General features: G+C 37.8%; 2 protein-coding genes across 3 annotated transcripts; one reads left to right on the top strand and one right to left on the bottom strand.

Annotated features, from left to right (window-relative positions):
* Positions 1-9592: 9592 nt before the first annotated feature.
* Positions 9593-12884, top strand: LOC142527517 (fasciclin-like arabinogalactan protein 17). The gene is made up of 3 exons (XM_075632346.1): positions 9593-11073; positions 12365-12551; positions 12639-12884. Exons 1-2 carry the CDS (start codon positions 9753-9755, stop codon positions 12433-12435), a joined length of 1392 nt encoding a protein of 463 aa, XP_075488461.1. The 5' UTR covers positions 9593-9752; the 3' UTR covers positions 12436-12551; positions 12639-12884.
* Positions 12885-14775: 1891 nt separating this feature from the next.
* On the bottom strand, positions 14776-16807 carry LOC142527525 (uncharacterized). 2 transcript variants are annotated; one of them, XM_075632368.1, is made up of 7 exons: positions 16319-16807; positions 16174-16226; positions 15973-16053; positions 15797-15875; positions 15641-15712; positions 15430-15537; positions 14776-15343 (listed from the first exon to the last, which is right to left on the bottom strand). In XM_075632368.1, the coding sequence occupies exons 1-7, from the start codon at positions 16805-16807 to the stop codon at positions 14921-14923; spliced, it is 1305 nt and encodes a 434-aa protein (XP_075488483.1). In that variant the 3' UTR covers positions 14776-14920. The 2 variants fall into 2 exon arrangements, with proteins under 2 accessions (XP_075488483.1, XP_075488474.1); XM_075632359.1 differs by having other exon boundaries at positions 15614-15712.
* Positions 16808-25047: the final 8240 nt, after the last annotated feature.

Below are 25047 nucleotides of genomic sequence, written 5' to 3' on the forward strand. Positions count from 1 at the left end.
ACGAAATATTAATTAATCGACATCTCTCCGTATCGATCTGATCCGAACCCGAAGCCTTCAACCCAACTTGATTTTTTTGGGTCAAATCAGATTGGATTTTCGGATCGTGTAAGATTTTGGCACCCTCTTTTAACTATTATGTAAAAAGATTCTATAAAAGAAATAGTAAATAAAAATGTGCGTTTAGGTTCGGACTTCGGCCAATGATGCTCAGATACATCCGACTTTCGGTTCGTTTTTTTTTTTAATGTAAATGATTAATATGTCAATAATCTTCCGAAGTTAAAAGCATCTCTTTCTAAATAAATAACTTTTCCCCTCGTTTCTCGTTAGTATTTGCCAAGTTACATTTTTCACAATAATAAAAAATCCACAATTTTTACATTATTTCTCACGCTTCACTTTTTCTTATTTAACAATTTTTTTATATTCTGATGATTTATATCATCAAAATTATTTTATGTTATTGTAATTACTAGATTATAATTCTAATACATGATTTAAAAATATTAATTTTTGGACACTATTCCTTTTTATATTTTACCAAAATTATTATTATTCGTTCATGTTTATATAATTTTTATTAATATAACGAGTATGTCTCTCGTGAGACAATTTCATTGATTTTTATTCGTGAGACATATCAACTATGTTCATATTTACAATAAAAATTAATATTTTTTATAACTCACTTAAATAGAATATACATATCAAAAAATTTGACGTATCTCAATATACTACCAAAAAAATAGTGTATTTGTCAATAGTCACCGAGATCATAATGATGAATGTGACAATTGACATTAAATGGACCATACATAATCGATTATCTTCTGGTAGTATTCTCTTAAGTAAACTTAATTATCAAAAATAAATTAAATTTGCCGGTGTTTTGTTTTCGTATTCTGAGTAGATCTGTTGTGAGATGGTCATATGAATTTTTATCTCTGAGACGGGTTAATCCTATCGATATTCACAATAAAAAATAATACTCTTAGCATAAAAAGTAATATTTTTTCATGGATGACCCAAATAAAAAATCTGTATCACGAAATACGATTCGTGAGATCATTTTACGCAAATTTTTGTCTACTCCTTTTCTAATCATTAATATCTTGATAGGAACGTCCTTGTTCACTCACAAAGACGAGTTAATGTTATTTGCTTATTCTAGAAGGCGAAGAAACTACAGACTTCCACTGGAGAAATAATAATAATAATAATAATAATTATTATTATTATTATTTATTTGTATTAATTGATATTAATCAGAGGTGGTTTGGTAAGATATATCAAAAAATTTCGTTCATATGGTATCTAGATTCTCGATATGAGAAAAATTATGTAGATACCATATTAAAATTTCGGTATAATATAAATTACATACAATTATATTGAATTTTTGTGATATATCAAAATATTGATATTATACCGTTCATATCAAAAAAATCTATTGCTACAAAAAAAAAATTTAAAATCATTGCAGTATGGTTACAAATGCTTTTAACAAAATTGTACTCAAATAGAAGAACATGATAGGAAAATAGAAAATACTTCTGATCAAAGGGTGGGGAAGGTCCGAACTCGAACCGCTCACACGGAAAATCTCGGATGAGACTAGTGGAACTAAGTTCGGGTCTCATAAATATATATATTTTAGGAAAAATAAAAATTTGGAAAAAGAAATAATAAGGGTGATCTTGGCAAATCTAAAACTAAAATTTTGAAAGGAAAAAAATAATAAATATTAATCGGATTTGACCCAACTGAGACTGATTTTGATTTCGATTTCGATTTCGATTTTGATTCAAAGTTGGTTGTAACTTTATTTGCCCCAAAATTGCTACGCTATTTAGAAAATTGATCAAAGGTTAAAAAGAGAGTTTTGATTGACATAATAATTGAAGGGCCGTACTTTGAATATTGAGGGGTCAGCGTCGGACGGGGGAGTCCAGGTGGTTTCGAAAATGGTTGCAATACTGCAAAATGAGCCTCCGCAAAATGGTCCCCTTTGTCCTCTCTCATCAATACTCCCCACATCTTCTGGCTCTAACTTGTCCAATCACGTGCCCAAGTCGTGGCACACTACCCAAAAATTTGAAATTTAAGATATATGCAGATGTTAGTAGGATAAATGGGGTAAGCTGGGTGGACGATTTATCGGACCAGATATGCACTTCACTAAAGACTGGGCAAACAGTCCTCGGACTGAATGATATGCCCACTTTTAAGAGCAAAGACCGTTGGTGGAACATCATAAAGTTTTCAAGCGTGACTAGTCCGACACTTAAATCAGTCAATTGTTTATGCAAAAGAAAATACAATGTAGAAATTATCTATTGAGTATTGAATTTGTTTTCAGTGTCCAATCACTCCTCATAGCAGGATGACTGCCTATACTTTGCTTCCGACATTGTCAAATATATTTATAAAATTTAATTAAGATTGAACCTGTTAGTCGCTCAACCTCCCCTTACATTTGTGTCAAATTGTTGTGGAAGTTGGAGTGGGATCAAAGCACAATTCAAATAGTGGCAATCTGGAGGCATATTCTCAAATTTCACTTTAAATTTAAGTTATATCCGATGCTTTTGTATGTAAATGTAAATGGAAAAAGAATTCGCTCTATGAGCAGTGCTTTTGTCGCATCATGCTGTGTTGTGGACAGCTTGGGCAATGCATTACTTCTGTAGAGGTAATGGTATTACCTACTGATACTCACGGGAGATTTAGGGTCCGATCCATGCAAGCGTCACTAATCCAGACACGGGCTTCAAAATTACCCTGGGCCTGAAATCACAAATAAGAACGTTAGGAGGGGGCCAGGAGAGTATCCTGGCGTAGCCCCTACGACGCTCAAGTCAGAGACTGAGGATATATGGGGGGAGCAGCTAAGGGCGCTGCTGAAAACAATATAGTGAATCCCATAACTGAACACTCAAACCTGGTATTTATAGGAGAATACATGGGCCCTTGATGGGCTTGTCTTCCTTTTGAGCTAGGGATGGGCCAAGGGTAATGGGCCCATCCATGGGGTATCACCAGTCTCCCCTCCCGAGTCGAACTGAATCGTAGGTTCAAAGTTCGATTAGATGTGTTGTCCTCGGGTCACCGGGTACGAGTTGTGTATTTTCTTCCGGTCGTTTGTCAGTTTCCAAAGATTTGGAAACAAATTAAATCATATCGCAATCTTGTTATAGTTTTCTCTTCAATTCGTTCACCAGCTCTCCCCCCCCCATGCCCGAGTCCTCGCCTCGCTACCCTCGCCGAAACCCCATTCAAGCTCGCCCAGCCCCACGCATCCAAGCGCCCAGCCCCGTGCGCCGCGCTTCGCCATCCTCCCGCTCGCCCTGCCGAGCTCGCCCAGCCGAGCCCCCTGCCCCTCGTCTCCTGCCGAGCGCCCATCCGAGCCCCTCGCTCGCCCAGGCACCCAGCCCCGCGCGTCGCGCCTCGCCATCCTCCCGCTCGCCCTCCTGGGTGCCATGCTCGCCCCTCGCCCAGGCCCACACGCCCGCCTCGCCTGCCTCGCCGTCTCCCTGCCCAGCCGAGCTCGCCCAAGCCCACGCGCCAGCTCCTCGCCACGCTCGCCCCTCGCCCCCTCGCCTGCCAGCACCTCGCCCAAGCTTCGCCCTCGCCCCCTCGCCCCCTCGCCTAAGCTCGCCCAGCCGAGCGCCCACGCTCGCCTAGCCAAGCACTCGCCCTCGTCGAGCGCCACGCTCGCCCAGCCAAGCTCTCGCCCGGCGCCCCCAGCATGCCTGCTCGCCCAGCCAAGCTCTCGCCCGGCGCCCCCAGCACGCCTGCTCACCCAGCCAAGCGCTCGTCCCCTCCGAGCGCCACGCTCGCCCCCGCAGAGCGCCACGCTCGCCCAGCCAAGCGCTCGCCCGGCGCCCCTAGCACGCCTCACGCCGCTCCACCCTCGCCCAAGTGCGCCTGCTCGTCCAGCGCCCCCCATCTCGCCTCGCACACCCGCTCAGCCCGCAGCCACTCGCTCGCCTCTTCACGCTCGCCCAACGCATCGAGCGCTCGTCCAGTACGTTGAGAATTTTGATATATTCCCTTGCGAATGGTTGTGTGATTTCTAAAAAAATTATGGGGGCGTTGCCCCCACACCCCCACGACCTGACCGGGCAGGTCGATCCCCGTAAACTCTGCTCACCGTAAACATCTTTTGTTATCGACTAACCAAATAAATTTTTCTCTTCCCAAACTTTGCTCCTCTGCTAGGCGATGTCTTAGCAGGAAAATAAAAACTCAACATCTCCACCCTCTAACTCCTCTGCTAGGTGACACCTTAGCAGGAAAAATAAATTTAATTCTCCTCATCCACTATTCTCCTCTGCTAGGCGATGCCTTAGCAGGAAAATAACATTTTTCTCCTCTCAAACTCCGCTCCTCTGCTAGGTGATGCCTTAGCAGGAAAATAAAAATTTACTACCCCCACCCTCTAGCTTCTCTGCTAAGCCGGGTCTTAGCAGGAAAATAAAATTCAACTCCTCCATCTAACTCCTCTGCTAGGTGATACCTTAGCAGGAAATTTTAAATTCAACACCTCCACCCTCTAACTCCTCTGCTAGGCCGGGCCCTAGCAGGAAAATAAAATTCAACTCCTCCATCTAATTCCTCTGCTAGGTGATACCTTAGCAGGAAAATAAAATCAACACCTCCATCCTCTAACTCCTCTGCTAAGCCGGGCCTTAGCAGGAAAATAAAATCAACACCTCCACCCTCTAACTCCTCTGCTAGGCGATGCCTTAGCAGGAAAATAAAGTCAACACCTCCACCCTCTAACTCCTCTGCTAAGCCGGGCCTTAGCAGGAAAAATCAAACTCTCACCTCATCATCTCCTAACTCCTCTGCTAAGCCGGGCCTTAGCAGGAAAATAAAATCAACACCTCCACCCTCTAACTCCTCTGCTAGGCGATGCCTTAGCAGGAAAATAAAATCAACATCTCCACCATCTAACTCCTCTGCTAAGTCGGGCCTTAGCAGGAAAAATCAAACTCTCACCTCATCATCTCCTAACTCCTCTGCTAAGCCGGGCCTTAGCAGGAAAATAGAATCAACACCTCCACCCTTTAACTCCTCTGCTAAGCCGGGCCTTAGCAGGAAAATAAAATCAACATCTCCACCATCTAACTCCTCTGCTAAGCCGGGCCTTAGCAGGAAAAATCAAACTCTCACCTCATCATCTCCTAACTCCTCTGCTAAGCCGGGCCTTAGCAGGAAAATAGAATCAACACCTCCACCCTTTAACTCCTCTGCTAAGCCGGGCTTTAGCAGGAAAATAAAATTCAACGCCCCCACCCTCTAACTCCTCTGCTAGGAGATACCTTAGCAGGAAAATAAAAATTCTTCTCTTCCACTCTGCTCCTCTCATCGCCGACTCTGCTCCTCTGCTAGGCGATGCCTTAGCAGGAAAATAAATATTCTCCACCTCAGCCTCTACTCCTCTGCTAGGCGATGCCTTAGCAGGAAAAATTTAACTTTTCTCCCCCCCACTCTTCTCCTCTACTAGGCGCAGCCTAAGCAGGTAAAATAAAATTCATATAATCCTCATAATACAAGAACAACCACGAACTTAATATAAGAACTTGGCTTTATTAAATATCAACTGATAACGTAAGACAAATTCAGGAACAAAATACATCAAAAATGAAGTAAAGATGTTCTCTAAGGTGGTAAGCGTTCCCATGCCTTTTTAGAGCCTTACTCAGCGCATTCTCCAACTTTCCTCTCAGCTCCTCTTGTACCTCCACAGGACAAAGTTACCCATTTTGAAGCTTCTCCGAATGACTCTACAACTGCAAGACTGAGCTCAAGCTTCCATGCGAATGCTCGTGACTTCTCTTTTCTTCTTCCTTCACGATTCTTTCATAACAACGACGTGCGACTTTTTGGTCCCCGCACAGGACTCCAACTCCTCTTCCCACAGGAAACTTAAGCTTCTGATGATAACTGGAAGCTACTGCTCTAAAATCCTTCAGGGCTGGTCGTCCTAGAATTCGACTATACGCTGACTGGGTATCTACTACAGTGAAGGCTATCACTTTTGTTACCCGCCGAGGATCAGTCCCCAAGGATAGGGGAAGAACAATCTGACCCAAAGGCAAGATGACGTGTTCTGCAAACCCATACAGCGGGGTGGATACCGGCTCAAACTCAAATCCTCTCATCTTCATTTGATCCAACGTGCTCTTGAACAAGACGTTCACGGAGCTTCCATTATCAATAAATATCCTTGCCACATCATAATTGGCAATGGTGGCCGTCACCACCAAGGCATCGTTATGTGGAGTCACAACGCCCCGGAGGTCTTCCGGCCCAAAGCTGATGACGGGGTCTTGTGGTAAGTCTGCACCACTATATATCTCAAAGTTCTCCAATTTTCTCCCATGTGCTTTCCGAGCTCGCCCAGAGTCTCCATCAGTAGCACCCCCCGAGATCATATGAATCATTCCTCTCGTAGGGTGGTTATCCTCATTCATTCCCCTCCTCGGTTCCACGAGCTCCTGAGGGACATCTTGACATCCACCTTCCCCTCTCTGCTCACCCATCATCTGATTTATCCATGGAGGGCCTTGACCACGCCTAGGGGGCGAGCGAGACCTTTGTCGACTCCTTAATGAGGATCCTTCTCGTCTATCCCGTGAAGATAATCTAGTACTGTACCCAACCCTTCGCGACTTCTCCCACCTCCCCGCGGGCTCCCTCACCTCCATCACCTCGTCCCGACTCCTATCTAGGGGAACATGGGATGAGAATTGTCTTCTACTACTAGTTCTGTCTTCCTCTCTTTCCCCCGCACCCCTCTTCCTTCCTCCTTTCTCCGCTCCCTCAACTCTACTTCCTCCGGGCCGGCTCTCCATCCTTCTGTACCGTTGGGCATCTTCCAAGTTTACATATTTCTCAGCTCGAGCCAACAGATCATCATAGCTCAACGGAGGCTTCTTGACCAACGACTTGAAAAACTCCCCTTCCCTCAGTCCTTGTGTGAAGGCACTTATCATGATGTCAGGGGTAGCCGCTGGTATTTCCAGCGCTGCACTGTTGAAACGCTGGACAAATTCTCGCAAAGTTTCATTCTCTTGCTGTTTCATCACGAACAGGGTCAAATAATTTTTCTGGTGCCTCTTGCTGCTGGCAAATCTGTGCAAGAAAGCTGTAGCAAAATCTTCAAAAGACTGTATGGAGTTGGGCTGCAGGGTATTAAACCATTGCTGGGCTGACCTCACCAACGTGCCCAGGAACACCCTGCACCTGACTCCATCTGAATATTGATGTAACATGGCCGCATTCTCAAATCTCCCCAAGTGTTCCTCGGGGTCAGTATGTCCATCGTACTCTCCCACATTCGACTGTCGAAAAGTTGGAGGAAGTTCTTCTTCTAAAATGGCTAGTGAAAAGGGACTTCCTCTCTTGGGTGCCGGTGCTCTGCTTCCCAACTGCTGCCTCAACATCTGTATCTCCCTCCACATCTCCTCCATCTCCGGATTCTCCTCACTTGGGAGGGGTCGCGTCTCCTCCACCCTACTCTGACTGCCCTTCACATTCTCCTCTCGCTCCTGGCGAGCGGCCTGCTCTTCTGCAAACATAGACTCTTGATTCCTCTTCATGGCCTCATCCACTGTTCGAGTGATAAATTGGCCCAGCTGTTCCAGGGTCAAGTTTCCCACATTCTCATTGGGATGGGTTTGCTCGACCCTCGTCTCGTGGATGGGCTGCTCAGTTCTGGCCTCTTGACGAGGTTGTTCATGTCTCGTCTCAAGATGCGGTTGTTCTTGTCTTGTCTCAACATGAGATTGTTCGGGTCCCCTCTGAGGACGCGATGATGCCGAGGTAACTCTTCTACTTCCTTTCTTGCCTACCATCTCTACGTCTCAACTCAAGTGTTCCCACAGACGGCGCCAAGTGATACTCACAGGAGATTTAGGGTCCGATCCACGCAAGCGTCACTAATCCAGACACGGGCTTCAAAATTACCCTGGGCCTGAAATCACAAATAAGACCGTTAGGAGGGGGCCAGGAGAGTATCCTGGCGTAGCCCCCCCGACGCTCAAGTCAGAGACTGAGGATATATGGGGGGAGCAGCTAAGGGCGCTGCTGAGAACAATATAGTGAATCCAATAACTGAACACTCAAACCTGGTATTTATAGGAGAATACATGGGCCCTTGATGGGCTTGTCTTCCTTTTGAGCTAGGGATGAGCCAAGGGTAATGGGCCCATCCATGGGGTATCATTAGTCATTTATCGAATTTATGAGATTGTCATTTATCCAATTTGGGAGTTCCGAATAATTACATTTCTATACAATATGTAAGATTAAAACCAAACACCCACCGAGTAATTTATGATTCGGAGCTTTGATTTATTTCACTTGAACTGTCGGGAAATTGGTACATAATTTCTTGAATAACAAAAAAGAAAAAAGAAATACCCAAAAATGATTTATTCATAGATACATATAATTTTTAAAATATATCAAATAAGATTCAAATTTTTTATCTTGCATTTATATATATGAATTGAGATACGACAGAGCATTCGCAGTTGGCCGAGACGTCCTAGTTGAAGTGTGACTGTGACATAGAAACAAGCGTTATTGTCACGCGCTTCTATAGGGGCGTGGACAAAAATCATTTTCGGACGTGAAATGCTCGCCTCCTCAAAAATGTTCCAACCTCTTTCACGGCTTGCTAAGCCACCGATATGCATTTATTTTTATATTGTATTATTATATAACAAAAATTAAATACAATTTTTTAAAAAAATCGTGAATCGATCCAACTGGTTTATGATCGAATTTGACCGTTTCGATTGATAAAACGATTTTTTGTGATGTAGAGATCAGACTCGTGACTCATTCTTTATCGAATTGCTTGGTTTGATCGGAGTTTAAACACACTCTTAGCAGAAATTCAAATAGAATAACAAGATAAATGACAGTTAATAAAATAAATTAGCTATTTTATTTTATTAAATTGATGGTATGATAGTAACCAACTGGGAAGGATATCAACTTTTTATTCAAACTTTATCTTTATATGATATTAATATTACATTTTTGTTTTTATTTTTTTAAATTTCAACAGACACTTTTATTTTTATTTTTTTTATTTCAATAATTTAAATAACAATTTAGTTTCTATGTGATTTTTCAAATTTTATTTTAGTATATCGATAATGATAAAAAAACCCGTACACATGTACGTCTGATGCGTGTGCAAATAATTAGTTATAATGAAGAGAAGTCCGATGATTCTCAAATTTAACAAAAGGAAAAAAAACGCGACGAGGACGGCTTACTGAGCCGTTCACCGACTGCTAACTCCGCGTGGTCCCACTACCGATCTGTCTTCCATATGTCCTTTTTTTTGTCTTATTTTTCTTCGGTTATCTTACGCAACAAAAATTTCAACTTTTTATCTTAGATTATCCTTTATATTTTCTGGAAAAAAATATAATTTATGATTATATTTATTAGAAATTATCTTTATTTAATAGAAACTTATTATAAAATCTCGAGAATTAGTCAAAGTTAGTGTTAACAAAATGAGGGAACAGTAAATACAGGGAACATCACGTCAACCCTTTCTCCTTACATTACACAACCCACTTCCCCAAAGCTAAAGCCACATTTCTCTTGCACAAGCCCAACCCCACTGTTCCTTATTCTCCACAAATACGCAAAGGAACGCTACCATTAATCTTCTTCTACACTGAGACACCAACCCAACGCACTCCTCTAACGCCATGGATTCTCAGATCTATGGCGTCCTTAATCTTGTTTTCTTCACCCTTTTCGCTTTTCTGGCAATCACGGCTTCTGCATTGCCTGAAAATCTCTTGGCCAAGTCCTCAAACGCGGCGGCACAGATCAATTCCAATTCGGTTCTTGTAGCCCTTTTGGATTCTCACTACACGGAGCTCTCGGAACTTGTGGAGAAAGCACTCTTGCTGCAGACTCTTGAAGAGGCTGTTTCTAAGCATAATATCACTATTTTTGCTCCTAAGAATGAGGCTTTGGAACGGGATTTGGACCCGGAGTTCAAGCGCTTCTTGCTGGAGCCTGGAAATCTCAAATCCCTGCAGAATCTTCTTCTGTTTCATATGATTCCAGCTCGCATTGAGTCCAAACATTGGCCCGTGGGGGTAAAAAAGAAGTCTGTTCATCACGCCAGCCTCTGCCGCGATGCGAATGGGGAGAAGATTCAACTGACCGAGACGAATGGTGAGAAAATTGTGGGAATGGCGAAGGTTGTCAAATCAGATGATATAGTTCGTCCAGATGGAATTATTCACGGCATTGAGAGATTGTTGGTCCCGAAATCTGTTCAACAGGATTTCAACGCGCGGCGGAGCTTGAGGGCAACCTCCGCCGTAATACCAGAAGGTGCACCGGAAGTTGACCCAAGGACCCACAGGCTGAAGAAACCTGCGCCGCCTGTACCAGTCGGTTCTTCTCCGATACTGCCCATCTTCGACGCTTTGGCTCCCGGTCCTTCCCTGTCTCCGGCACCGGCTCCCGGACCTGGTGGACCGCACCACCACTTTGACGGCGAGAGTCAGGTCAAAGACTTCATTCAAACCCTCCTGCATTACGGAGGATACAACGAAATGGCGGATATCTTGGTGAATCTCACCTCGCTGGCTTCAGAAATGGGAAGATTAGTCTCAGAAGGTTACGTGCTCACAGTATTAGCTCCAAACGATGAAGCAATGGCGAAATTGACTACAGACCAATTAAGTGAACCCGGTGCCCCGGAGCAAATAATGTATTATCACCTGATTCCCGAATACCAAACAGAGGAAAGTATGTACAACGCGGTGAGGAGATTTGGGAAGGTAAAGTACGACACATTGAGACTGCCGCATAAGGTGGCGGCGGAGGAGGCCGACGGGTCTGTCAAATTCGGGCAAGGAGAAGGATCCGCCTACCTGTTTGACCCGGATATCTATACAGACGGGAGGATCTCTGTTCAGGGAATTGATGGGGTCCTGTTTCCAACAGAAGAAAGCAAACTTCCTCCTAAAGCTGCCACTGTTGCTAAAGTTGCTTCCAAACCAAGAAGAGGTACGATGTTTAATTAGTTACTGTTCTTAATTACCCTTTCGTTAATTAATTAGCTGTAGATAATTGGTAGTGTTTGAGTGGCCGTAATCTGTTAATCGATGAGGATTCAGGTTGTCCCCGGTGGGACAATAATTGCCACATAATTCGGTGTCGATGGATGAGTCGAAGAGGAACATTAGCATTAGGCTTTACAGCTGCCATGTTATTTGGCTTTTTCCATCGTTTTGGTGTTTGGCACCAGTCCATTAATATTGGGTCTCAACTGCTAACGAGCCTGTTCATGCCTATTTTTAACCACCGCAAAACTTACGTTTGTTGTCGGTTCTCAATACCTTTGGATGCAAGAAAAGTCTGGGTATTTTTTCAGGGATACATTAGGCTGGCTGTAATAATCACCATATTTCACTTTCAATACCCTTGTAGGCCCAAAAAATGCTAGTTTTTTTTTTGGGGTTTTCGTTTTTAGAAGCCAAGGGACGAGATGACAGGCTGAAAGAAATATTTTTGTGTTGATAGTTTGGGGAAAAATTTGATCCTCAATGGCCAAGATTGTTAGGTATTTGCTTTTGTCGGTTGGGGACTCGATCCCATGCTGTAGGGAACACCAAAAGTAATATTCTTGATATTTTAAAAGAATTTGGTGCACACAATCAATGGGCTTCTGTCGAGGCTCTATGGCTTGTTAATGTTCCTTAATACACAAGGGACCTATATGTAAAAAATAGAAACTCGGTCTCTTCCTGTTTACAACGTGAGATTCATGCAGCAAAGAATGTTTCTTTGATCCTTGGTCTGCATGATTGTAAAACACTAACATGTTGTAATGTCTATGTTACATGTAAATCATTCACTTGGTCAGCATTTGCCAAAACAACAATAGAAGTATAGAACACGCATAATGTCATAAAAACCATTTCAGCCTAGCTGTGTGGCATAATACAATTCTTGATTTTAAGGCACCAGTTTTCAGACCAGCCTGTTTTTTGATGAGTTGTTCAATTTGGTGTGCTGTGGCTTTCAGTGAATTTATGTATAGTTGTTGACAGAAAAGTATATCTTAATATTTCCTTTATGTGTATAAAATAAAGTTGGCATCAAATTTATTTCTCCTCATTTCGTCGGTGACAATGAATTTAAAGATTGGCCCCACGGATGATAATTGCTAATAACTCTGGAAAAACAAAGCACATAAAATTTGCCAGGGTTTGAAGTAAAGTAAAAGCTCTATAATTAAGCTTTGTGAAATTTCATTTTGGTGGAATCTTACTATTTTGTTTGAATTTTTGTGCAGGAAAATTGTTAGAAATGGTGTGTACATTGCTTGGGGCTGTTGGACAAGATTCTCGTGTCTCTAGCTGTTAATAAAAAGTTCATACTTGGGAAATGTGGAGGAAAATAATAATAATAATAATAATAATAATAATAATAATAATAATAATAATAAAAGTTTAAAAGGATACAAAATGCTTCAGAAAAAGGTAAGTGAAATATTCAGTTTTTCTATTTAAGTTTAAAATATTATATCATAGAAATATGTTCGGAAAATAACTTATTTAAAAATGCAGTTCTTGATTAGAGGAAGGCCGTAAATGGTGGTGTGGTGTTGGTGCTTGCGTTGCAGTAAACGCTTGAACTCTCAGAGTAGAGGTTTTTGTTTTCGTTTTCGTTTTTTAATTATTTTTTTCACTTTTTTTAATTTTTATTTAAATACTGTAATTAAATGTCGATTTTTTTATTTGTAATTAAGTGTTTTTTTTCCTCCTGCCGACGGTTTCTGCAAAATATTTAAGTTCCTTCCTTCTCTTTATTTTACTGATGTTTTTTGTATTTATCAATTATTCATGATATTAAGACAAATCAATCGCAATTAAAAAAGAATCAAGGGACAAAAACAATTAATTCGTTAATTATTTTAATGTTTTTATACTGTGGTCAAAGAATCGTGCAAACTATCATTTGAATATATATATATATATATACACACACACAAATAATGCACGATTGACTTTAATTACTTATGCAACAAATGGTTTATTTAAATGAGACTATGCATATTGAGATTTTAAATCTTGCTTACATGAAATTGTTAAATATTCAAGCGATCGAAATATAAAAATTTTTCCTAAAAAAACAAAAAAATTATTGACTTTATAATGTAGAAAACAAGTTACTAATTTTGAATGGTCTGATAATCCCGTCTTGTTGATTTTTGGAGGCCAGAGATTGGACATTGCACCTACGTGAAAAACCATGTATTAACCACCATTTTAAAGTCATTTACAAATATAATATTATATGTATGAGTAGGTATCTTGTGAGACGATCTCACGAATCTTTATCTGTGAGACATGTCAACTCCACCGATATTCACAATAAAAAGTAATACTTTTTCATGGATGGCCCAAATAAGAGATCCGTCTCACAAAATACGACCTGTGAGACCGTATAACACAAGTTCTTGCATATATATATATATATTATTACATATCATTATCAATTATTGGTACACGATCAGTTTGCTTGCAACTAATTATTACTCCATCCATTCATTAAAATTCATTAAATATTTTATTTCGATGTGACAAAATACATTTCTTCTTTTAATTAATAATTAATTACACGTTTAACTCTTAATCACGCTATAATCAATAAGAACTGAGCTGTCTCGCTTGGAATTAATAGTTTGTGGGGACTTTACAATTCGTCCACTTTATACTTTTATTGGCGACTCAAAAAGTCTCACACATCACCAGCAAATCTGAATTACATTTCTAATTTCTTCAACATATTAACTTTTGAATTCAAATTCGTGACGGATAGTAACAATTACGACGACGAAAATCCTCCGACCGACCGTTCATCTCTCCGACTACGACAAATACTATGCAATTGTTACATGTTCAAATATTTTTACAGATTAATAGACAACAATTTGATGTAGTTTTTGGGGTTTATTGAATTGATTTATGACCTAAATCTAAGATGATTAATAGCTTAAAATAATAAATAATCATGTGTATTAATATTGGTTCGGTCGACCCTACCCCTGCCGGCACTGCCTGCAGGGGTCGATCCAACGGCTCCGATTTTTTCGAGCCAATTTTTTTGCCTGCACGGGTAGGTTGAAACAAACCCCGAAAATTTCTCTTCGATTCACATCTCACAGCTGTGCAATCTTTATTATGGATCCCACTAAATTTCTCAAGGAATCTATTTCTATTGACATTGTCAAAATTATGAAATTAAAAAAAACATCAGGGCTTGCTTGATTTAACTTTTTTTTAACACGTTTTATTTATTTTTAAGTATAAAAAATTCACCTTTTGGGCCCAACAGTATAGTCCACAAAATTTGGACAAAAATCCAGTCCAGCAAGAAAACCTAAAACAATGTTGGCCCATCGATGGAGACACAGATCCAATAATCAATGTCGGTATATTTTCTTTTAACAAAATAAACAATAAAAGAACCATCTTTTTGATTTCGTACCAAAATTTGTATATTTTTGCTTTAATTCCAAGCATATGTATATAAATGAATTACATTTATGACACTGAAAAAGAAAATCTGTGAAAAAAAAGGAAATCATAAATAGAAGTATTGAACTTAGCCCAAAAAAGAATTTGAATTTAGTGCAACAAATTATAAGAATATGGAAATATGATAAAATTCAGCATCTCTTTTTTACATAGCACTGTAATATAGACTGAAAACAACATATTTATACGACTCAAAACATTAACATATAACAACAATATTCACAACAAAAAGGCAAACTTCAGAGTCTGAACATTGTGCAAGAACCCCAATTTAAAGTTTGATTAATAAATAAATGAATAAATCCCTTTTAACCTTGAGTAACAGCTTCAGAAGCAATTGCCACCGAAGTTGTTGAACCAAGAAATTCTCCATTTTCATTGGAAAAATTATTTTCTGGACATTCTTCAAACTGATTATCTAGTTCTCGGATTTCTTCTGAGCTAGTTGCATTGATTTGCACTTCTTTTTTCTCTGTCTCCCCGTTCTTTACTTTTTTAGCAGCCAAAGATTGTCGTGTACGAGGTTTGGATTCCAAGCTTTTGATGGATTTCTTTACCGAAACCACATTGCCCTTATCACCATTTGCCTCAGAAGACTTATCTAAGGCCTGATTTTCTTTAGTTACGATTGGACTGAGAGTGGAACCTCCATTTTCAAGCGAGTTCCTAGCAGTGGATTCAGTGCTTTTACGTCTTCCAAGCTTAGGAGATACGGGTCGTGTAGTTGGAATCTGATCAAACGAAAAAACAAAATAAAAGGATCACGCTGAACTAGTTTTACTAGTTTGATCATCAAATATTAATGGGTCTCACATACCTTCTTGAGTTCAGCTTTTGGAGGAGGATCTTTGTAGAAACTTGGCATAGGTGTAGCTTTAAAAGTCAAACTCTTCCTCAATTGCTTAATTTCTGCCTCTTGATTCTCCTAACATATCAAACACAAGAACATAAAATCATGAAACAAACCAAATTCCATCATAGGTATGAGAACTTAACAGCACATCGGTTTCCTGTCTGATCTCAAGCACCTTGGATTTTGCTTCCAGATTGCTCACTTCAACTTCCTTGGCATGTATTTTCTTCTCAATCTTCGAATAAAACTGATGATCAATAGCATGTTATTCATCGGAAGGTTCAATATTTTTTGAAAAAATATACGAAGATATGTATGGCACATGGTTGACCTCTTTTCGCTTTTCAGCGCGCTCTTCCAATCTAAAAGGGAATGCTGAGACATTATTCTTATGTTGAGGAGTGGCATTTCTGTTCAAATCATGCAAATTCATCAACGTTTCAGTTCTATGGGAAAAAATTTAAGACAAGGAAAAGGAAGATAATGGTGTCTAATCTGAAACACTACGATGAAGTAATGGAACCAGTATCCTCCTCCTCCTTAACAGGCAACACATTGTTGATATGTTCTGAATTCTTTTCAACCAATCTTCGAATATAAACAAAAAATCAACAGTCAGAGCACCATTCGAAGAAGCATTCCATTAAATCACGAGCTTCTCAAGTGACTAAAACCAATGAAATATAAAGAAAGGCCACTCCCACATACCCAGCAAAACACGGATTGGCCGCATTTCCATTCGCATTTTCATGTTTCACTGGCTGAGTCAGCCACATTCAATTGCCCAGATGTCAGAAAAGATACAGAGAATGCAAGAAAAATGACGGGAAAACATGCAGAAATTAAGGTTTACCCAAGATTGACGAATCCGTGGTGCGTTCCCTGAACTTGTTACGCCCTCAAAATGCTCTGCTTTTGCACGCGACTTCACTGGATGCGTGTCAATGCTTCTTTTCATAACATCGGAGTGGCGGCCTTTGGCTGGAAACGAGAGGCTCTGGCTCAAACTAGGCTTAGTATTACGGCCAAGCACAACCGATCCTTTCGAGCCAGTAGATTGATTCTTGGATGATTTGTTCTCTGGACCATTACCATTGGAATCTCGTTTACTTTGAGTTAATGCTCTACTTTTTGATACAAATTCAGACAATTTGGCTTCTGGACCAGAAAAATCGACACCCTTCTTTTCCTTTATCAAATCTTTGTACACTTCTTTTCCACCAGAAACTGGTTCTCTGTGGCTGATATTTTCTGTCTCACCCAAAGTTGACCCTTCCCCATTAATTTTCTCTGTGTTGAGTTTCTTTTCGTCATCAAGTTGAGCTCCATTATTCGATCCCATCCCAGAAAAAAGTATCCTAGACAGATCCGCAAAAGTAAAATAATCAATGACCCAAAATAAAAAATCACCCCATTTTCAACTGAATCAAAGCAATAAGTAAATGAAGTCAGCAAATCTGAAACATATATGTAAAAAAACCCAAGAAAGAAACTTCAAGTCTCGAGTTACTGACATTGGATCCAGAATATTAGTTAACAAGGTACATATAAAAAACTGATTTTTTTTTCCCAGCAGTAACAAAGCCAGTTCAAGATTTTACACCGCAAAATCAAACAGAGCATTGGGCCGAATGCTAGAGAAATACCATACTTAACAATCACAGATTCAAACAAGAGATTCCAGAAAGATCAGAATTGAAAACCCATGGATCTTGAACAAGTTGGTGTCAAGAAACTTGAGCAAAATCTAGAATAACAGTGATCAAAACAGTAAAAATTTGATCCCATTCCAGAGCCAGAACAAGATTCGAAGCAGTTAAGAACGATAAAACAGAAGGATTACCCTGTTTTAAGGAAGTTGGACTGATGATGGCGAGATCGTATCGAAGCGCAAAACTGTGCCGCAGAGTAGAATTATGAGTGGAATTTGAATAATGTTTTCTATAAAAGGTGACGTGTATAGTTCGACAAAACTACGTGAGAGGGAAGAGAGAGGCAAGCGAAATTACCGTAATGACCAGTCAACCAACCATATCCAATAATAATTTTCTTTTTAACAAGCAATACAAAATCTTAAAAAACCAAAATAATCTATATAACATGAGATTTGACGACCGTCCTCAGTATCTCAAATAAAAAGTCATTTTAGTAGGAAAATTTATAGGAGGTTACTCCTTTTAGAATTGCGCAAGTTTGCACCAAATCATGACGTCTGTGGCGCAGCTAGAAATATGGTTATGCCGAACTAGATTTTTAAACTATAAAATCTTTTAATATTTTAAATTGATCTACCCAAATTAATATCATATTATTCCAAAATTATACAAAATTTACATATAATTTTTTTTAAACAAATTGGGCCACCCGAGCTTATATATACATGTGGCTCCGCCGCTGCATGCAGTGCAAACTTTTTTAAATTATGCACTATTTAAAAAAATATTATCTTGTTGATACAAGTGATATTTATCAAATATTTTTAAATATCTATATGTTATGGGGTATCACAATCTGAATTTGCAAAACAATCAAATAAAAATAATTAGCTTATAATAAAAAAATGTGTCCAAGATTTAAAATTTTTTGAACACTATTTTTTGTATAAATAAAATCGATGGTTGTCCTTTATGTTCTCAGCTTGCCATTATAGCAGCAAAAGGACATCAGCATGTTATATTCAATGTAATGTTATTTGAAAATTTAACTTCTTGCTTGACAAAAAATGGTAAAGTAGTTCATCTCGCTCGAGTTTTACGCGTTCGACGATAGAAAATATGAAAAATAAAATGTATCGTCAAGCTTGACGTATAGTTTTATACATTTAGATTTCTATGATGAAATTGAAGTTACATGGCTTATATATAATTGTGGTTTGTCCCAACTTTCAAATATTCATATATGAGTCGATATGATACTTGATCTTCAAGGTAAGTCGATGTAATAATAATGTATTTTTCCAATCTTTGTTTTTGCCAGTGAAAAGTACAAGGGCGATGTCGTAAAAACGGAGAAGACAAATGATTGATTCAAATAAAACCAAGCGAAAGAAAAACTGTAGAAGAACGTGGGAGGTTACTAAACTGGAATGCTTGGGGCCATGGGGTTGTCGAGCGGAAGCTGACTTGTTTTTTTGGAGCAACCTGATTGGTGCTCTTCTTGACGTGTCATCACCTAATGTTGATAGCGAGCTGCGTAAATTAGGATAATGCTCCAATTATTGTTGTTTTTATAGTGGAAGATGTATGGATATAAACGAATTCAAAAACTCGACTCCATGAAAAGTTTATTCGAGATCGTTCGTTAACCTTATCGAATCGAATTCAAGTTTGAGTTCGACAATTTTATCGAACCGAACTCGAGTTTAAGGATATTCGATTCGTAAGCTCATAAAAATGTATCGAGCTCGGTTAGTTTGTTGGGCCGTAAGTGTGCAATAACTCAAGCATTGGAAGACAACTATATGGTCTCACATCGATATCTGAGTAAAAGATGAGATTTAATTACTAAATGAGAAGTTTATGCCCTTGAATTTTCATATATTAGTCGCACTTTGGACTTAAAATGCTCGACGAGCTCGAAAACAAGCGTTCTTGACTAGACGAGCTCGAGCCAATCTCATTATACATGATAAACGAGCTATTAACAAATCGATCTCGATCTATTCGTGACATTAGTAATTTCAAAACGACCCGAGCTCGGGCCTCGTTATAAAATATCGAATTGAGCTTGAGCTAGTCTTAAATTAGTCGAGAAAGTCTGATACTGTTTGGCTCTGCTCATTTACATTTCTAATGCACACACAACGATTATTATTGTTTTAAGTCGATCAAATGATACTAAACAATTAACACTAAATTGTTCTCAATTTAGAAAGATTAAATATTTTTTTGTGTTTGTCAAGATGGTAACCATGATGTCTTATTTTTTATATAATAATATAGACAATATATTATATTTATATATAATCAAAAAAAAATTTTATTAATAGAATCGAGTAGCATCTTATATAAACTAAAATATAAATAATATCACTTGTAAATAATTAATTCTATACACAAGTAATATATTTTTATATAAGAAAACTATGGTGAAAACGTCTTATAAATCAATTTTAAGAGATAAATATCTGATTAGAAATATTTCATAAAAAAATATTATTTTTATGGACGATTTTTTGTATACATAAATAAAATATTTAAAAAAACCTAACCAATAGCACATTTCGTATCTATACTTCTATACTATATTATTAAGCAAGAGATCTTTAGAGTAACTAATTTTTGGTGTCATGGTCTGTTTTGCTAATTATATATATTAATAAACTGTTAAAAAATTAATGCAAGTCACATGTTTTTTAGTGGCTAAAAAGCCTTTGTTTCTTAGCCATGATGTTGTAGGTTCAAATCTTATTTGGGTTTTTTTTATTCCTTTTTTGGTTCAAATCCTATTTGGGTTTTTTTTATTCCTTTTTTTTCTATTTATTTTTTAAATTCATATATCAAAATTACAGTGTAACTACTCACTATTTCTTATAAATATATTTTGATCCTCGTTTAAATATAAACAAAATAAATTATAAAAAATATCGTACACATCGTGATACTAGTGTTAATAAAAATTGGGTGCATGATATTGAGGTTGGCATAGCTCCATCAGAGTGATATTAGCCGTTGGTTTGGGTCAAAGCAATTTTCCGTCGTTGGATGAGGAAAAAGGCCATGGGATACTCGTGGGTGATAAGTTGTATTCAAAGCTGGCTGCCTCATGTGTACAACTGGAATTTGTGTCAATCCTAATCAAGCTCTCATTTATTATCCATTTAATTATACTCTTAAATTAAGTGTCTCTCTTGATGGAAATTCTTCGATCGAGCCAAATCCATTAATCATGTTTGGACCAAAAATTTTAATGAGATATTTCAAAATCTTTCGTCTCCCCATGCATATTCATACATATTAAAAAGATTTCAATTGACAAACAACTATACACCATTTCAAATTCATGAATTTTTAAATATCCTTTAAATTTAAGTCTAAATACAACCCAAGAGTTTTCAGATCAATCACGACATCCGTCATAAAAATTTGGCTTATGCACTCACTCCTTCATAAAAGTTGTATCACTTTCATTTAGATTTTCATAGAATAAAAAATCACTCAATTTAAATTTTATATGAGAGAGACATGCTCGAAATACTAGAACTGCTCGAAAAACGGTCTGAAGAATGGTTGACAGTTTTTTGATCATGTCCAATGATTATATCTCTTGAATCGTTGATTTATGGATAGAGTGATGAACATGAAATTTGTAACTCTTTTTTTTCCCATAGAATCAAGAATCACTCAATTCCAAATGTTTATGAGAGATTTATGTTCAAAATATCAGAACTGGTCATGTCTAGCAAGCAGCTGTATCTGTGTGCATGACCAGAAAAGTCATCACAATTTATCAGATTCTTAAGCTCCGATTAGGACTTTGACTTTAGAAGATGATTTGTATATCATTGTAGTGGCTTTCTAACGCATGCTTAATCATTCCATTACGATAATCGAGCTTAGAGATATGACCAAATATCAGACATGGTCAAGTCATGCCGTTGGCTCTATCCGTGACTTTCAGCTTGATCTGGAAACCACTATTTCACCTAGATAACATCCGAATTAGCCTGACCGACCTTATAATTGATTTGTTGCAAATTGTGTTTTCTATTAAGTCATTTTACCCGCTTGTCAATTTGATATGAGTTGTTATTGAAATAGTACTGCAATTTACCATAATCTAGCCGTTTGTTAAATTCGAGTTCCAGCTTCCAACCTGTGATAGTAAGTTCTAACTTAAATAAATATGTTAACATTTCCGCAACCCAACACTAGCTTTTGTAGAAAGCTGGGAAGGACTGAACATAGAGTTTAGTCAATATTGACAATCATGTATATTATTTGTTTAAAGTATGATATTGAAATCTTTATTTTGAAGCACTGATGTGTACGAAAAAATGGTATAAATATATATTTTGAACATATCTTATTTATGTTATTCTTGATTTCTGTCTCACCACTTATATGATTAAAATATATGAGACTAATATCAGTTAGACATGATATTCATAATGTTCAATGCATAAGTTTGATATCCATTAAATTATGAATATCTGTATATACACAATAATACTTTTATTTTGAAATTTCCGTTGAAAAATGAATTTAAATGCCGAGGCCCGAGAAGATTCGCCTGTTTACCGGGTGATGACCATATCACTCATTCACCCACTCTCAGATAAAAATGAAAAACAGATCGAGGAATATGAGCAATCCAATTATGGGAATGGTGAAAGAGATTTGAATAATTCAGTAGATAAGTTTTTGTCATATTAATTCCCTATTCCATGATGAATTTTGACTATTATAATATATCGACAAACAGCTCTTTTCGAGACAACCTAACCTTCCATGTAATCGTAGTGGTCCATCGCAAAACCCTTACATTGTACATAAAATGATTTGAACTTTCAACATTCAGATCGTGATTAATAAAATGCCGTTGGTCGGCGGCTCGGCCGCAGGTCCGTAGACCCCATTTTTTACTGTGGAAATTTCCAAGGAAACAAAAGTAGCATCTGACAAGGTCTTCTCCACAGCTTAACTATATATAAAAGACCTAATTAATTAAGCTTCAGGTACGCTTTGTCTAAAATTCTCTATTTCTTTATTAAATCCCCCTTTTCCCTTTATCAAGACCGCACAACAGAAGACCGGCAGAAAAATGAAAATGCATGATACTGAACGTTTTATGAACAAGAAGAAGACAGTGCCAACATCGTTGCTTTCTTCAGACAAGCCAACTAAATCCAAGAATGTTGCCACTGATTCTTTCCCTGCATTGCCCGTCCGAGGATCCATCAAACGCCAAATCTTCTCCAACTTCTTTCGTGTATTTAAGACGGTTTTCTACGGCAATTCTATGTGATGATTAAGAGATTATTTATGTCAGTTTTCCATCGTTGAGACGTAACTCTGGTCCAATGGTCTATCTACGATTTATTTCAGTCGTTGCACGTGTATTTCTGTAACATATATAACGATCATTAATTCACAAATATATATGGTTTTGTGTGCCATATTAGCTGTCTTCATTTTCACATTTAAGCGTAGCTTAAGTTTATAATCTGTTCTTTAACGCTCTAATTTTACAGTTTCAAATGTGAATGCATTGTGTAAGTCTAAACTTTTGGAGTTCATTTCTTTCTTGTGTTTAGCTAGATGTTTTGTGATTTGGTTGGAAACATTAGATCTTTGAAAGAAAGATTAATCTCATGAATTCTCCCGCCTTCGTTAGGCCTTCTGATGGTGTAAATTAGAGCCGAAGTAGGTAGGGCTGCAAGTATTAAGCCAAGAGATCTCTTTCTATCAACAACTTGTTCAAAGGATCCCCCATAGGACGCCAGCCGGATCAACCACAAGTGAGTGGTATTATGCGGCTGATCTTTTGGTTATTCCCTTGAGCATTCCATAGCCTGAAATCGCCTATAACAAGATATTACAAACCAATATTATATTACTTAAAGCATGTACCTCTTGCAAAGGTTAGTTCTATACAAGCCGACCATGTAATAGTGCACCTGTTGGAGTAATAGCAGAGATATGTGGTTGGAAATTCTCCATGTTAAGAAAATATGATGATATTTTTAGACGAATTATTACATAAAAGTTTTCTAGTTTGAATGTTATTTTATGAGTTTTTTAAGTAAAAAAAATTGATTGATTAATTATTTATTATATACTAGCGACGACATGACACAAGTATTGCGTGTATATATCTAATATAATAAATATAAAAATAGTATCTGTTGCTTATGTATAACATAATTGTATTTAATATATTCTTTTACGTTTAAATTATGGTTAAATACATTTTAAAAATGATTTATCAAATATGTACGAATTGGTTGAAAGAAATGTAGAAAAAGATTGTTGAGATATGTTAAAAATACTAATTAGTGCATAAAATGAAATATCTATTTATATAGATTATTGACGTAAAATTGAAAAGATTTTTATCAAAGTGATTATTAATATAGTAAGTATAGATAGTATACACAGTATACACACACACAAAATTTCGTCCACAATTCACTCTTGCTTTATAGAATTCTCTCAGCTTTCAACTCACTCTTGTTTTGGAAAGATCTCAAATGACTTCATGGGATTCAAGCACGTGAAAATCTAGGATTTTTTCCAAGAATAATCCACGGAACAAAACCAAAAAATTTGAAATAATTCACGATATAATTTACAATCAAAAGCTTATAATGCCATATATCTATTCTTTCATGTTCAATTCGTTTTTTGTACACACGAGTTGAATAAAAAGATCCCGAGGATTCATGGTCTTGTCCTAATCTTTAGTCATGACTCTCATAGTTTGAAAGGAATGAACGCCAAAAGCTTCCAGGTTCTTCATCAGGCACAGCAGAAGTCTGTCAGCAGAATACATTTTAGCCAAAACTGAGCTAAAGCTAAAATTTAGTAGGCTAAATCTAACTAAAAACGTACGGGTGATTAGAGTTGATTCTTGTATTATTCTAATTTATAATTTTAATCCTTGTTGGAATATTCTAGAATGCTGACACTTTCTAAGAAAACCTTAAAAAATTGGTGGAAAAAGAAATTATATATATTATTCTAGAACTAAATTCTAATATCAATCACACAATTAATAGACTAGGTAGAAATTAATACCAACCTGGGGAAAAATCTGATCAAGACCAAACCCTTCAAAGTTATAATCCATCTGATTCACTCCGTCAAAATTATCAAGGGCGAAATCTAAGGAATCGTCGAACGGAAACGTCCGGCCCTTATGGTTCGACTCGACAACTGTTTCTCCATTCACGTTGTTGCTGGGAATTTCATTCACGTTCATGACCAAGTTGTTTGAAACATTAGCAGATCTTTCAATGTTCTGTTTCATGTTGTCTATGCTGCTTGAAACATTATTCTGTGTCATGTTGTTTGGTTCAAGTGAACCGATAGAATCTTCTACGACTTTTGTGGGAGGAGCTTGTTCATTTCTTTCTTTATTTCTGACGAGGAATTTAGGTCGAGCACCCTTGGCTATACGAGGGTATGATCCATGCCTTTTCGGCTTCAAATGGCCGTTCGAATCGTCGCTCTTCGAAGATACTGAACCATGTTGGTTGCTTTCTTGATTAGGTTTCCAACCTTGACGACACTTCTGCTTAAATTTAAATGGAGTGCTGTGAAGCAAAATTTAAGCAAATTAATGTGAGTGTCTATTACAAATAATTAACTTGATTATTGAAATATAAAAATGAATTATTAAGAATAAATTATCCATGAAAATTTGATTGTTTGAATATATTATTTATAAAATTAAAATAATAAATAAACTGAAAACTGAAAATATTTTGAGCATGGGAGTAAGAAAGCAATCAAACCGGAAGATGGCTGGCAACTTGCATTCTCTTCAAACCTGGCACATTCATCAGCTCAAGAATGTCTCTTGGAAAACATCCTACTCAAAACATCAAATATAAGTTCAACTCCAGGTTAGCTATTAATG

This window comes from Primulina tabacum, chromosome 2 (assembly GCF_025594145.1).
Source record: "Primulina tabacum isolate GXHZ01 chromosome 2, ASM2559414v2, whole genome shotgun sequence".
Classification (NCBI taxonomy): domain Eukaryota; kingdom Viridiplantae; phylum Streptophyta; class Magnoliopsida; order Lamiales; family Gesneriaceae; genus Primulina; species Primulina tabacum.

Coding starts and splice junctions, on each gene's coding strand:
- LOC142527517 (XM_075632346.1), top strand. CDS start 9,753: ATGGATTCTCAGATCTATGGCGTCCTTAATCTTGTTTTCTTCACCCTT. Junction 11,074..12,364: donor TGCTTCCAAACCAAGAAGAG/GTACGATGTTTA, acceptor ATTTTTGTGCAG/GAAAATTGTTAGAAATGGTG.
- LOC142527525 (XM_075632359.1), bottom strand. CDS start 16,807: ATGGGATCGAATAATGGAGCTCAACTTGATGACGAAAAGAAACTCAAC. Junction 15,538..15,613: donor AGATCAGACAGGAAACCGAT/GTGCTGTTAAGT, acceptor TTGATATGTTAG/GAGAATCAAGAGGCAGAAAT. Junction 15,344..15,429: donor CAAAAGCTGAACTCAAGAAG/GTATGTGAGACC, acceptor TCGTTTGATCAG/ATTCCAACTACACGACCCGT.